Source organism: Ceratosolen solmsi, unplaced genomic scaffold, assembly GCF_000503995.2.
Source record: "Ceratosolen solmsi marchali unplaced genomic scaffold, CerSol_1.0 scaffold10, whole genome shotgun sequence".
Lineage (NCBI taxonomy): Eukaryota > Metazoa > Arthropoda > Insecta > Hymenoptera > Agaonidae > Ceratosolen > Ceratosolen solmsi.
The window spans coordinates 14,829,883-14,842,508 of NW_011948412.1; the positions used below are offsets into that span (position 1 = coordinate 14,829,883).

A 12,626-nucleotide genomic window follows, 5' to 3' on the forward strand; every position below is an offset into this window, starting at 1 on the left:
GTTTGTCACTTTTCCACCACAAATGATTATATGGGAGGATGTTGATGAACGTAGCCGGAATATCCACGAACCATTTAATTAATCATTACTATCGCCTAGTGGTCGGATTCTAGAAGTATAAATTAGTACGTATTTTATATACTAATTTCAAATGGTTTGAAATTTTCTATTGGAACATAGAAATTACAGTTATTAAAAATGATTATTAAATTATGGTTATGATTATGATTATTAAAATATTTAAATTTTTTTAAATCTAATAGTGATTTTTAGTTAATTAAAATAAATGTAATTATATAATTTCTGAATCTTAATATCACATTGCAAATAAAAACTGAAAATATAGATAAATATTGTTTTATATATATTATTTAGTTAGTTATTTATAGTAATATTTAATTATTTAGTTATTATAAATTCAGCATTTATAATTAATATATGTTGTAATAAAACGAATTTTTAAGAATTCTATTATTTATACATTATTTTCAGAATTCTATAATACAAAATTCTGTTGTAATATAATTCATATGAATTAATATAAATATATATTTATATAACACACGAACTTATATTTATGAAACAGCCATTCCATATTATAATGAATTTTCATTTTCTAGGATTGATATGTTTCTAAACACTGTAAAATTATATTTTTTTAACTTCTTTTTATTTTAAACGAATATGACAGATAACATTTTATGTTACTTTTATAAAATAAATTATTTAAAGCAGTTAATGTAATCATTTAGTTTACATTATCAAAATTTCATAAATGATAGTTATTTTAATTGACAGCAATGCAAAAAAATTTCAATAATGTACTCGAATTGTAAAATTCAAATAAAAATACTTTTTCAGACTGAGAATAGGAACGAATAAAGTAAAAATGTAAATAAGAACTGTAAATACAATTTCAAATAATACATGTTTGCAATATTTCATTCAATAGAATTAATAACTTTTATCAAGTTTCAATGGCTTATTTGTATTGTTTATACACTAACTTATATAAAATATAATAAAAATATATTTAAATAAAATTCTGATTGAATTTTCGATTTTAATAAAAAAATTTTATATTATTTTAGATAGTGCCAAGTGTTAAATACGAGTTTAAGATTCATACATTGATAGGAAATATTTTTATGAATTACTATATTCAACAATTTTTATATATTCAACTAATTTCTAAACATATTTATTCTATTTATATTATTGAAAGTTTTCTCATCTATTCTCTATTAACAATTTTATATTATTCAAACCTACGAACAATACTAATACATAAATTTAATTTTTTCTCTTTCTTTATTACAAATTACTATTCAATCGATTTCAATTTGTCTACTACCATTTGCTTTGAACATAATTATAAATATGTTTACTGCATCACATTATTACTGTGAAAAGTTATATTGCGATGTATATTAATTAGATACTACAAAGTAAAAATATTCAATATTTTTGTTTGTTTGAAATATCTCATTATTTATTGAATTACATATAATGACTTTTTTTGCTAAAACTGTCAATCCCAGAATATCATCAGATTACTCTTGAATTTTAAAAGATCAAAGGTACTTCTGAAGAGTGAATTGCATACTTTGAAAAATGTCTTTACTCACTTTTGTATATGCCATCTAATTTTTAATAATTGAATCACCATTTAACATGTTCAAAAAACGATATTTTTTTACATAATAGTAGTTTTTATATTAATAACCTCGTTGCATTGATACATTTCAAAATCTAACATATATCTTTCTAAATTAAAATGTTATTATTATCATATAAAATCATTTATTAGGTTACTGTATTTTTCCATTATTTTTACGCTATATCAAATTTGATGACATTATTTATATATTTCGAAGAATTATTAAAATTCTATTATATTGATTAAGGAGTTAAATTATAACAATATGTTTTATTTGTCAACATTATATCACGAAGTCAAAACATTAAAAGGATCCTGAATTGATCTTATAGATCGTAAAGATATTTTTTTTCTTTATTTCTTAAAATTGTAAGGAAGGAATAAGTCTAACAAACCAGTTACTGTTTTAGAATAAAGAAACTTGAATGTTTTGAAAGAAATCCAATTTTAATGGCAAATGTACTTATAAATTTATGAGTTACTCAACACTTGTTTAGTCACAAGAAATTTACAAATGAGTTGGATATTCATTAATATTATTTCATTATTCAGTAATCCATCGGAATTGAACTAATTTATTAATTGATTTTAAATTTAATTTCTATTTTTACCATTTTTTTATAAGTTGTATAATTTATAATCTTTGTTATAGATCTATGTATTATATATTTTTAGGCTTGTTTTTATATCTTTAATATATTTACACTAAAGTAAAATAAAAAACTCAAAATCTTTATATATTTAGTGTATACAATTAGTTGTTATTTGGAATTCGCATTATATAAATTTTTTAAACTACATTAAATATATAAAAAAAACTTAGAAATATCACGTCTGCATATGAAGCAATAAGTAAATATAAATATTATACATTTGTAGTTTTAATTTTAATTTATATAATTGAATTCACTTATAATGTAACATGTTTATTGTATACTTAATTATTACAATAGTTAGTCACCGATATGATCTGAATCTTTGGAGGTTATTTATAATTCCTTCATAAATGAAGTTCTAAATGTATAAATGTAACAGTACACTTTATCAATGATATAATTACTAATTTAAACCGTAAATTTATAATCAACTATAATGGAATGAAAACAGCACATTTTAATTTATGTCATGTACAAAAACGATGTTTTTGTAATTTTCTTAGTTATGTTCAATCCTATAGTTTGAATACATATTAAGAAGTATTATGTCATTGTATTTAATTTTTTGTAGCAAAAAAGCTCATTTGAATTTTTCTTGTATTTTATAAATATTTGCACAATATAAAATGAGGATAACACTGTTTTCAATCCATATTATACTCCATTCGGTCATCTTTAATTATACCTTAACTAATTATGATGCTTAAACCGAAAATGTTAAGCAGCAACTATTACTTTCAAAGAAATTTATATTTAATCCTACAGAACTGTTATAAAATAAAATTTTTAGTAATACGTAGCCTATTAATTAAATAATGAATATAAGAAAAACAAACATTAGAATAAAAATATGATTAATTGAACTGATAAAATAACTTGAGAATATTGTTTTCAAATAACATACTGTATTTCTGTAAAATTTCTATAAAAGTAATTAAATAAAAATTATAAATTAGGTAACTCGGTTATTAAATAAAATTTCTTATCTAGCTGTTGATTATGCTTTTACAGAACAAGTATAGTGATAAAAAAATTAAAACGTATATGTGTTAAAGATCAAATATAATTTGCGCATGCTCCATCGAAACTTAAGAAGTTATAGATATATTAATTTTGTATAACAGGACACATATGTTGTAATTGTATAAATTACCACTGCCATTGTATGAATGCATGTGCATTTTATATGTGCGCGCGAGCGCGCGTCTATACATATACTATTCGGTCAAGTATTAATAAAACAATTTAATAAATATTTATTAAGTATAAAAACTTTAAATTATAATGCTAAGTAGATATGGTTAAATATCTAGCTTAACTAATATTATAAAAGTTACTTTATTTTTAACCGGTACATCTATAAAAAATAAATAAATTTTCATTATTAAATTTACTAAAAATCTGTTTAATTATGCAAATTTTTAATTATACTGATAGTTATGAAGGTACGTAGTAAAGAACATTATAACTCATAATTTTTATAATTATCTAACATATTACAGACTAAAAAACAATTATTTGTTCAAAACATTCCAATATTCTATTCTATTACTAATCTATAATTCAATTTGGTTAATTTTAAACCCTTATAATTAAACAATTATTAAAGTACCTGAAAAATAAAATAAATATTAATATTTAATTATTTAAAACAAAAAGAGCTATATCTAATTAAAAATATATTCAAAAATATAGAAGACAATTTTACTATAATAATAATTAATTGTTTGTTTTTATTGATACTATGCTTTTAATTAAATTTGTGATATCACATAAAATTATTCTTTCTATATAGTAACACAGATTATTTAATGATGTTAATGTGAAATATTAGGCAGTAATGGACAACAAATACTAATAGAAAAAAATTGGAATAAGCTATATATTAAACTTTTCATATAAAAAGTTGAATTACAGCTTTACATTTTTTAATTATTTATGTTTTCTTTATATGCATTGCTTAATATTTGCTATATAAGTGTACGCATGAAAATATCTAGAAACGGATACCGAGACAATAATATAGTTAGCAATACGTACTGTAATATAGGAGAACATGAGAAAGGAATTAAATTATTACTTTGTATTAATTATAGCTTAGTAAGTTGAGTAAAGTCATGAAAGTAATTTTATCGTTATTATTACAATGTGTTTAAATTCCATTCAGATATATTTTCCTCCATACCTATTGATTGTTCTTATTGTTCCATTATGCACATTATTCAACTCTTACGATGGTGTTTTTTTCCGACTGAAAGTATCAATGATGATGTCTATCCCATGATTCATATTGCCGTAATGCTAACCTATAATAATTACATTCCAGAAATGTATTTCTTTGTAGTCATTATCGTATTCGATAGTATCCGTAATTTAAAATAGTTAGCAATTGAACTATGTACTTACTGTAGATACTGCTCCAGTAGATTCAAAAGTTATACTTTCAACACATCCTTACTTATTAATTGTAATTTATTCATTATAAATTATTACCTATATTTTAATCGATGATACTTTCAAATTTAAAAAATATTATACTTTATATCCATATTGTATGTTATATTTTCTTATAATTATGCAATTTTACTTTGTTGAATATATCAACAAAGTATTAATTACTTCAAAGATCGCCCATATATAACTTTTTTGGAAGTGTATGAACTCGTACGAAACGAAAATTCTTTTGTCAACGTATTGCTCAAACATATTTCTGGACTAACTCTAAAAGTATCTGTGAAATATTTTATTTTTCAAAAAAAGACGTTATTTCGTTAATTTCTAGTAAACCATAATATTCATAAATTATGTAACTGTGTAGCTTCCAAAATTGTAGGTACTCATGCTAATTATTCTTGGAAATTAAATGTGGTTCTCACTTTAGAATAATTAACTTAATTATTTCAAAATAATAGTAAAAAAAAGTAATGTACAAGCATGTTATTGAACAAGTGATAATAGAGTCATCAAATCATGTGCCAGATTTTAGAGCTTTCCTGTAATCTGAACTTTTACTTGGAAGGTAAATACGTTTTTGTATTTATTAGTATCAACTTAATACTTTTACAAAGGAGAATATATGAACTGTCTTAAAATAAGTAGTATTACATAATCTGTGATTAGTCAGATATCGTTTAAAAAAAGATTTTAGAAACAGACCATGATAGGCCAATTTCATAAAAAGCAACATTTACATGTTTATTATATTTAATCCTAGTTTGATAAAGTTATAATTAAATTATAATAAAAATATACTTAATGTATGACATGTTTAAATTCTATGCAGATTTTGAAATTTGTTAATGTTTATTGGTTTTTTGTTTCAGATGTGTTAACCAAGGAAAATGATATTGATAATTTATACATGTTACCAAATTATATACAAATACCATCAATATGTATTTGCGCAATTATAATAATAATTGGAATCACTGGAAATACTATGGTATGTTGGCTTTCATTCTAATTTATTTATATCACTATCTTAGCATTATAAATAGGATTTAGTTTCATAAAATCAAGTTAATTTTATATTTGCTAAAACATTATAGAGTTAATATAGCCTTTTTTTAGTATCAATCTATATAATGCATACATTTTTTTCTGAAGATTGCAAAAAATGAAAAATATATTCAATTTTAGTCAATAATTAATTGTTTATAAGCATAATAATGCATAATAATCATATAATGTACAAACTATATTTCAAATATTATCAATATTTATTTTTATGTATCATACAAAAAAAGTAATAAATTATATTAATAATAATTTATTCCATAGATAGAATAATATATTTTATCACTATAAAATGTGATATATAAAATATTATTTTATATCATAATGAAGAATAGGTAGAAAATTATTTTAAAATGATTTAAAACACAATGGATAACCTTAATAAATTAAACTCATACTTGGAACACTGTTTAAATGTTTATGTAGGTTGGAATAATAAAATTAGCTATAAATTTAAAAAAATGAAATAAATCCTTTGTAGTTATTTCAGTTCAAAGATTAAAAATTTAAATCAACTTTATAGATCATATCAAATAACATATAATTAAATTTTTAACTAGCTTACTTTATAAAAGTAATTTTGAAATGTAATAAAACATAATGAAGATATGTAATTCATTTAATACATTAAAAGTGATGAAATGAACTATTTTAAAGGAATAGATGTAAATACGGAATAATAACAAACCTATGTTTAGTACACGATTCCATAGTTAAGTATTCTAAAGTTACCGATAAATGAGGATACGATTTCATTTTCATCATGACATATGAGATGCAAAGATTACATGCAACAATCATAATAATGGATAAAATACAAGAGAAGGGTGATAAAGATCTTAATTTATATCATTAATCTCAGAAATTAATAAGTTTGTATAAGTTTATAACAAGTTTCTAGATTTCGTCAAACTTCCCTTAAATCTATATCTCAATTGAGATGAAAAAAAATTGATGAAACAAATTAGCAGTAGATTGAAGTATTCACTATGAATGAAGAAAAAAATAAACAAGAAATCACATGATCTGGATTAGTGTTGTAAAGTTAGAAAACGTCCGATACGTACGGATAGTACTAGTATTTCAAACCAAAAGACAAAAATAATGTACACATCATTGGTTTTTCATACTTTTAAATTATTTTGATTGTACCTGAAAATTTAACTCAAGTGTTATGCAAGCATATATTATACTTTATACAAATCGTGTACTGCGATCAAAAATGCGAAATCTATTCTTTTATTCCAAAACACTATATATCTAACTGATAAAAAGTATATAATATATTATAATATTATTATATTATACAAAATTCTATTATTTTTAAAGTTAAGAAATTTAAAAATATTTAATATAGACATATAAAACTAAATACTAATAATATCTAAATAAAAAATAAACATTCCAAAGCCATTAAATAACTAAAATAAAATGAGGATACTAGTTATAAATAATATATAAATTATAATATATATTACAAATTATATTTTTTACACATTTACTATATGTTTTTTTATTAGGTACTTATAATCATTATGCGAGGAAAAGATATGAATAACAGTACAAATATATTTCTTCTTAATTTAAGTATTGCTGATCTCTCTGTTTTATTATTATGTACTCCAACTATATTAATAGAAGTGATATCAGGACCACAAGTTTGGATTTTGGGTGAAAGTATTTGTAAGTATGTTTGAAATTATAGTAATTAATATATATTTTTAATTTTATTACTTTGCAAATATTCATATTAACATTTTCATTAAATTAAATATAATTTTATATTATTTTGTTAATGCCTATGATGAATGTAACTAAGCAAATATAAGATACTTATATTTAATCTATAAAATTCACACAATTTTATGTTGTTTTATTAAATACTTTTATTTTATTTTTTCTATATTCTATTAATCTATCAATTTAAACATTAATATTTAAATTTTTATAAAAATATCTATATATTATTTTTGATTTGCAATATTTTTAAGGACTGATGTAGATAGCTTGTAATACTTAGGTACCTGAAATATATGCTTTAAACAAATTATCAAATTTTTTGTTTGAATTATTTGTAAAAAATTTTCCATAACCATCAAATTTCTTAATTTCCTATGTATTCCTATAATCCATTTAACAAATACAATTGTCCTATATGTAACCTTCATATTTTCTCGAGGTAAATGAAAATTATTCTGAATACGAAAAGCACTAGCAATGCACTGGTGCAACTCATCGACGTAGGTTTCTAGATACACTAAAGGTGCTTATATTATGCTAATTTATTATATCAATACTATATTTAAATTCCATTATCCTCAATGAAACATAGAAATTTGAGTAATGTTGATATATGATTCTCAAATTTCGTTGAATGCATCAACAGAACCAAAGAAATGTGTTGGATAATCTAACAAATTATGTAATGAATTGAAAGGAAAAAGTAGCATCATATCCAAATTTTCGCTTTTATTATTACAGAAGCCATTTTTTCTAAGATAAATATGGAACTATTTATACATCAATGCACTTTTGTGCATAAATATAGACAGTACCACTTTTCAGAATTCAACACATAAAAATTTATTCTTAATATCATATTTATTGGAAACGATATTTTTATTATATTGTTTGCTTGAAACCATATTTTATATGTTACCATATTTTATTTGTAGTCGATCAATTTTTAGTAATAATATAGGAAAAAAAATTGTATAAACTTATAATACTGTTTTAATTAATAATATTGATGGAATAAAATGTATAAAAATATTTCTATACAAAATATATACGGCATAAATCTTTACTATTTTAGTTGAAAATAATGTTTTTGAAAGATTTATTTAATATTTTATGTTAATTATGTACCTTTTTAGATTTTAGAACAAAAGTTACTGGAACTTATAAGGGGCGTGAAAATATGTATCAGGTTCATGTTTAACTCAAATAATTTTTAATTGTCAGTTTTTGCTTTTTTCAAATCATTGTGTAAACTAATTTTTAAACTTAGATTTAGCAAAAACTCATTTTGTTTATATGAATTATAATATTTTCTAAAAATAATATTGATATTTATTCTTATATTTTACGTATATAAACTAAGGTAATTTTTTTTTAATTTTCAGGTAAAGTAGTGCCATTTATTGAATCAACAGTTGCTAATACATCGGTATTAACAATCTTAGCTATAAGTTTTGAACGATATTATGCAATATGTCAACCATTTCGAGCAAAGTAAGATTTATAATAATCATAAACTTTTTATTCAATTAGTTATTTACATTAACATATATTACATAAAATATTATATATATTATATATGATTATTTCATAATTGAATATATCCATGAACAGCCAATTTTTAATTTCTAAATACGTTATATATTGTGTACACGTGTATGAATAATAGTTTATCAAGGAATTTTTCAAATTAATATTAAATAGTTCAAAATTTAAAAAGTTAAATATATCACATTTTTATATACTTTTACCGATAATTACGATTAATTATAATCTTTAAGTACAGCTCAAATGTTTAGAATAGATGAATAAAATAAAGTTAAAATTAAAAAATTGAATAAAATTATAGGTTTGTGCTGATAACAAATTTATAATATAATATAGTTTCCCTTTATAAAGTCATAAAATACGTCCGTTGAAATTATCTTTTCAATGCTTATAATAAAACACAGATTAAAAATTGTCGTACACATGAGTGATCGGGAAAAAATTTATAGAAATTTATGGTAAATTAATTATTGGCCTAAATATTTATTGGTTTTTATTTATCTAAGTAATCAATTGTTATATAGAGAAATCATAGTATTGCAAGAATTAAAAGAATTGTCTAAACTTATTGATGTATTTAATTACAGCAAAATGATGTTAACAATATATTTATGTTAGTAAATAACATATTACATAACAACTTATGTAATTAAAAGTCCTCACGATGATACCACATCAATATGCTCTGATCTTGACTTTTGATTTACCATCACAAGTATATGAAAAAAAACATTAGTTACAATATATTTAAAAAGATTAATATCATATTAGTAATATCATTAATAAGTACAAAGCTGTGACTTAGATATGATTATATCACCTACATGAATATTATTAATTCTATATGAAAAGATTACAATTCTACCATAAATAATTTAAAAAATACAACTTGTATTATAACTAATCTTTTTAAAGATTTTTTTGTTGTATAAAGGTGTAATATATATTTCATTAAGGATATGCATTCATGACATGTCAAATCATTTACCGACATGGTATCTTTCATAAATATTTAATTTCTATCTAAGTAACCAATTAAGCTGAAGGAATAATTATTTGTAAAAATGTTTTCAGAAGCTGACATTAATTAAAATAAATAAAGAAATAGTTTAGCAATTTACATTTTTGTATATTACGAATAAATAAGATAATAATCAATTAGTTCCGTTGAAGTATTACATTCTATTAAAATCGACTCTTTATTCAATTTGTATCACTATTTTATTAATAAAATTTTATTATATAATTAATAAAAACATAATAACAATAATAACTGCATCATATAGCTATATTTACAATTTATAAAAGTTTACATACAACATTTATTAATTGTTAGAAATTGAAAATATTTTTAAAAAATGAATACAATGTTATATTCGCCTTTCATTTTTAATATTTTTTACAATGAAACTAATATTCTAAGATTATATATTGCCGAATACTATAAAAATCTAATATCATTCCAAGAAATGCAAAATAATAATATTAAAGACTTTTTTAAATTCAAAATAATGCACAAATACGCGGAAGTACACACATAAAACGAAGCTTTCAAATGTTAAAAAGCACACGTATTTGTAATTTATTTCAAAAAGTTAAATTAATAATTAAAAAATTATTTTTATTGCAGTTACATTTGTACAAGATCTAGAGCAGTACTAATTTGTATGTTATCTTGGTTTATAGCTGGATTATTTACGAGGTTTGTCCAATATTTTAATAGAATTAGTAAAAAAACAGAATATTAAATTCTTTATAAATTTACTATCTTAAATATCACTGATTTAAAAAATGTAATTAATAATTGAATTCTATATATCAATAGAATAAATTCTACATGGTCTATTCAAAGCTCAATTTGTAGTTAATAATAAAAGTTTATGAGATAATAAAATTGATATATGCGCAATACATTAAAATCAAAAGTGAGAGAGAGGTTTATAACTTTAGCGATGTTTACATTTAGTTATTCATTTTCGATAGCTTATTTGATATTTTGAATTAAAAGAACGTAAATAAAAATTGTAGAAAAAGATTATAAATAAATATTCCAATGTCGAATTAAATAATTAATATAAGCGGAAACATAACTGTGTGATGTTTTTAAATAATTAAAAAAATCATTAATGCATTGAAATCATAATACACTCGTTGAAAAAAATCAATGTATCAAATTATTTGAAAATTATCGTTGATGGGAAAAATTACCATTAATTGAAATTGCTATCGCGATATACTAATACGTAAATAACATTAATTTTATATTAATATATCATTATAAGTTATAGAAACTATTATAATAAAGTTGGATAATTTAAAAAATAATATTATTCATTTAAAGAATATCTGAAGTACACAAACTGAGTGTCAGATGAATAAAAAGTAATATGTAAAATGTGAAAAAATGAACGCGATAAAAAACAAACTAATCAATGGTTCACTGAAATGAACATCATTTTCTCAATGTTAATTAATTATGTAAAAATGTTATTGGAATTCAAATTTTAAACAAAATAAAAGCGTTACATCTGTTGAAAGATCTAAAAAATAGGAAATTTAAGCAATTTTAGTATTTTATATTGAAAAAGAAACCTTTAATGGCGTTCTTTATGTTAAAAATGTTTAAAAATTCAGTAATTATGAGTAAAACAAATAAAACTTATGTACTATTTATTATAAATTTAGATGAAACCAGATAATAGAAATATCGTTGGAATTTACGAGCAAATTAAATTTTTACAATGTAAATAGTGTGATATAATTTCTCCGTTTGATATACATTATTATAATTCGTAATGAGTTATTGAAAAGTGAAAATAAAAATAATTTGAGATTAAAATTATTTTAAACAACTATTGCACGATCAAATAATAAAATTTAAAATTTATTTAAAAAATTTTTTAAATTAATTTTATATTTTTATTATTTGTCTTGATGTAAATATCTTATAAATTTAGTATTTTATACATATAATTTCTTACTAACGTCAAAATTTTTTATTTATAGTCCATTTCTATACATGGTAACATTTGAAGTTAATTATGATGAATTTGGAGTTTCAAAACCAACATGTACAACAGAAGCTAGAACCAAATGGAGCATTGTATACATACTATTTACCATAGTGGTGTTTTTCATATTTCCAGTTATAATTCTTATCATATTATATTCAATTATAGTAAATGAACTTATTCAGAGATCACACATGATAAATGATGTTGCAAAGAAATTGTTTAAAAACCGTTTTCAAATTGTTAGAATGCTGTGCACTGTAATTTTTATCTTTTTTATTTGCTTGCTACCTCTACGTGCAATGATGATGTGGGTTATGTTTAGCCCGTTACAACAAATAATAGAATTCGGCATTGAAGGATATTTTTGTCTTTTGTATTTTTCAAGAATTATGTTTTATTTAAATTCTGCCCTTAATCCTATTTTATATACCTTAATGTCAACTAAATTCAAAAGAAATTTTTTACATTTATTGCATTAATTACTTTAAATAA

At 21.2% G+C, this 12,626-nt stretch overlaps 1 protein-coding gene across 1 annotated transcript; it reads left to right on the top strand.

Moving 5' to 3' along the window:
• On the top strand, positions 1 to 12,626 carry ETHR (ecdysis triggering hormone receptor). The gene is made up of 6 exons (XM_011497364.1): positions 1 to 125; positions 5,640 to 5,758; positions 7,353 to 7,515; positions 8,958 to 9,066; positions 10,751 to 10,822; positions 12,127 to 12,626. Exons 2-6 carry the CDS (start codon positions 5,678 to 5,680, stop codon positions 12,611 to 12,613), a joined length of 912 nt encoding a protein of 303 aa, XP_011495666.1. The 5' UTR covers positions 1 to 125; positions 5,640 to 5,677; the 3' UTR covers positions 12,614 to 12,626.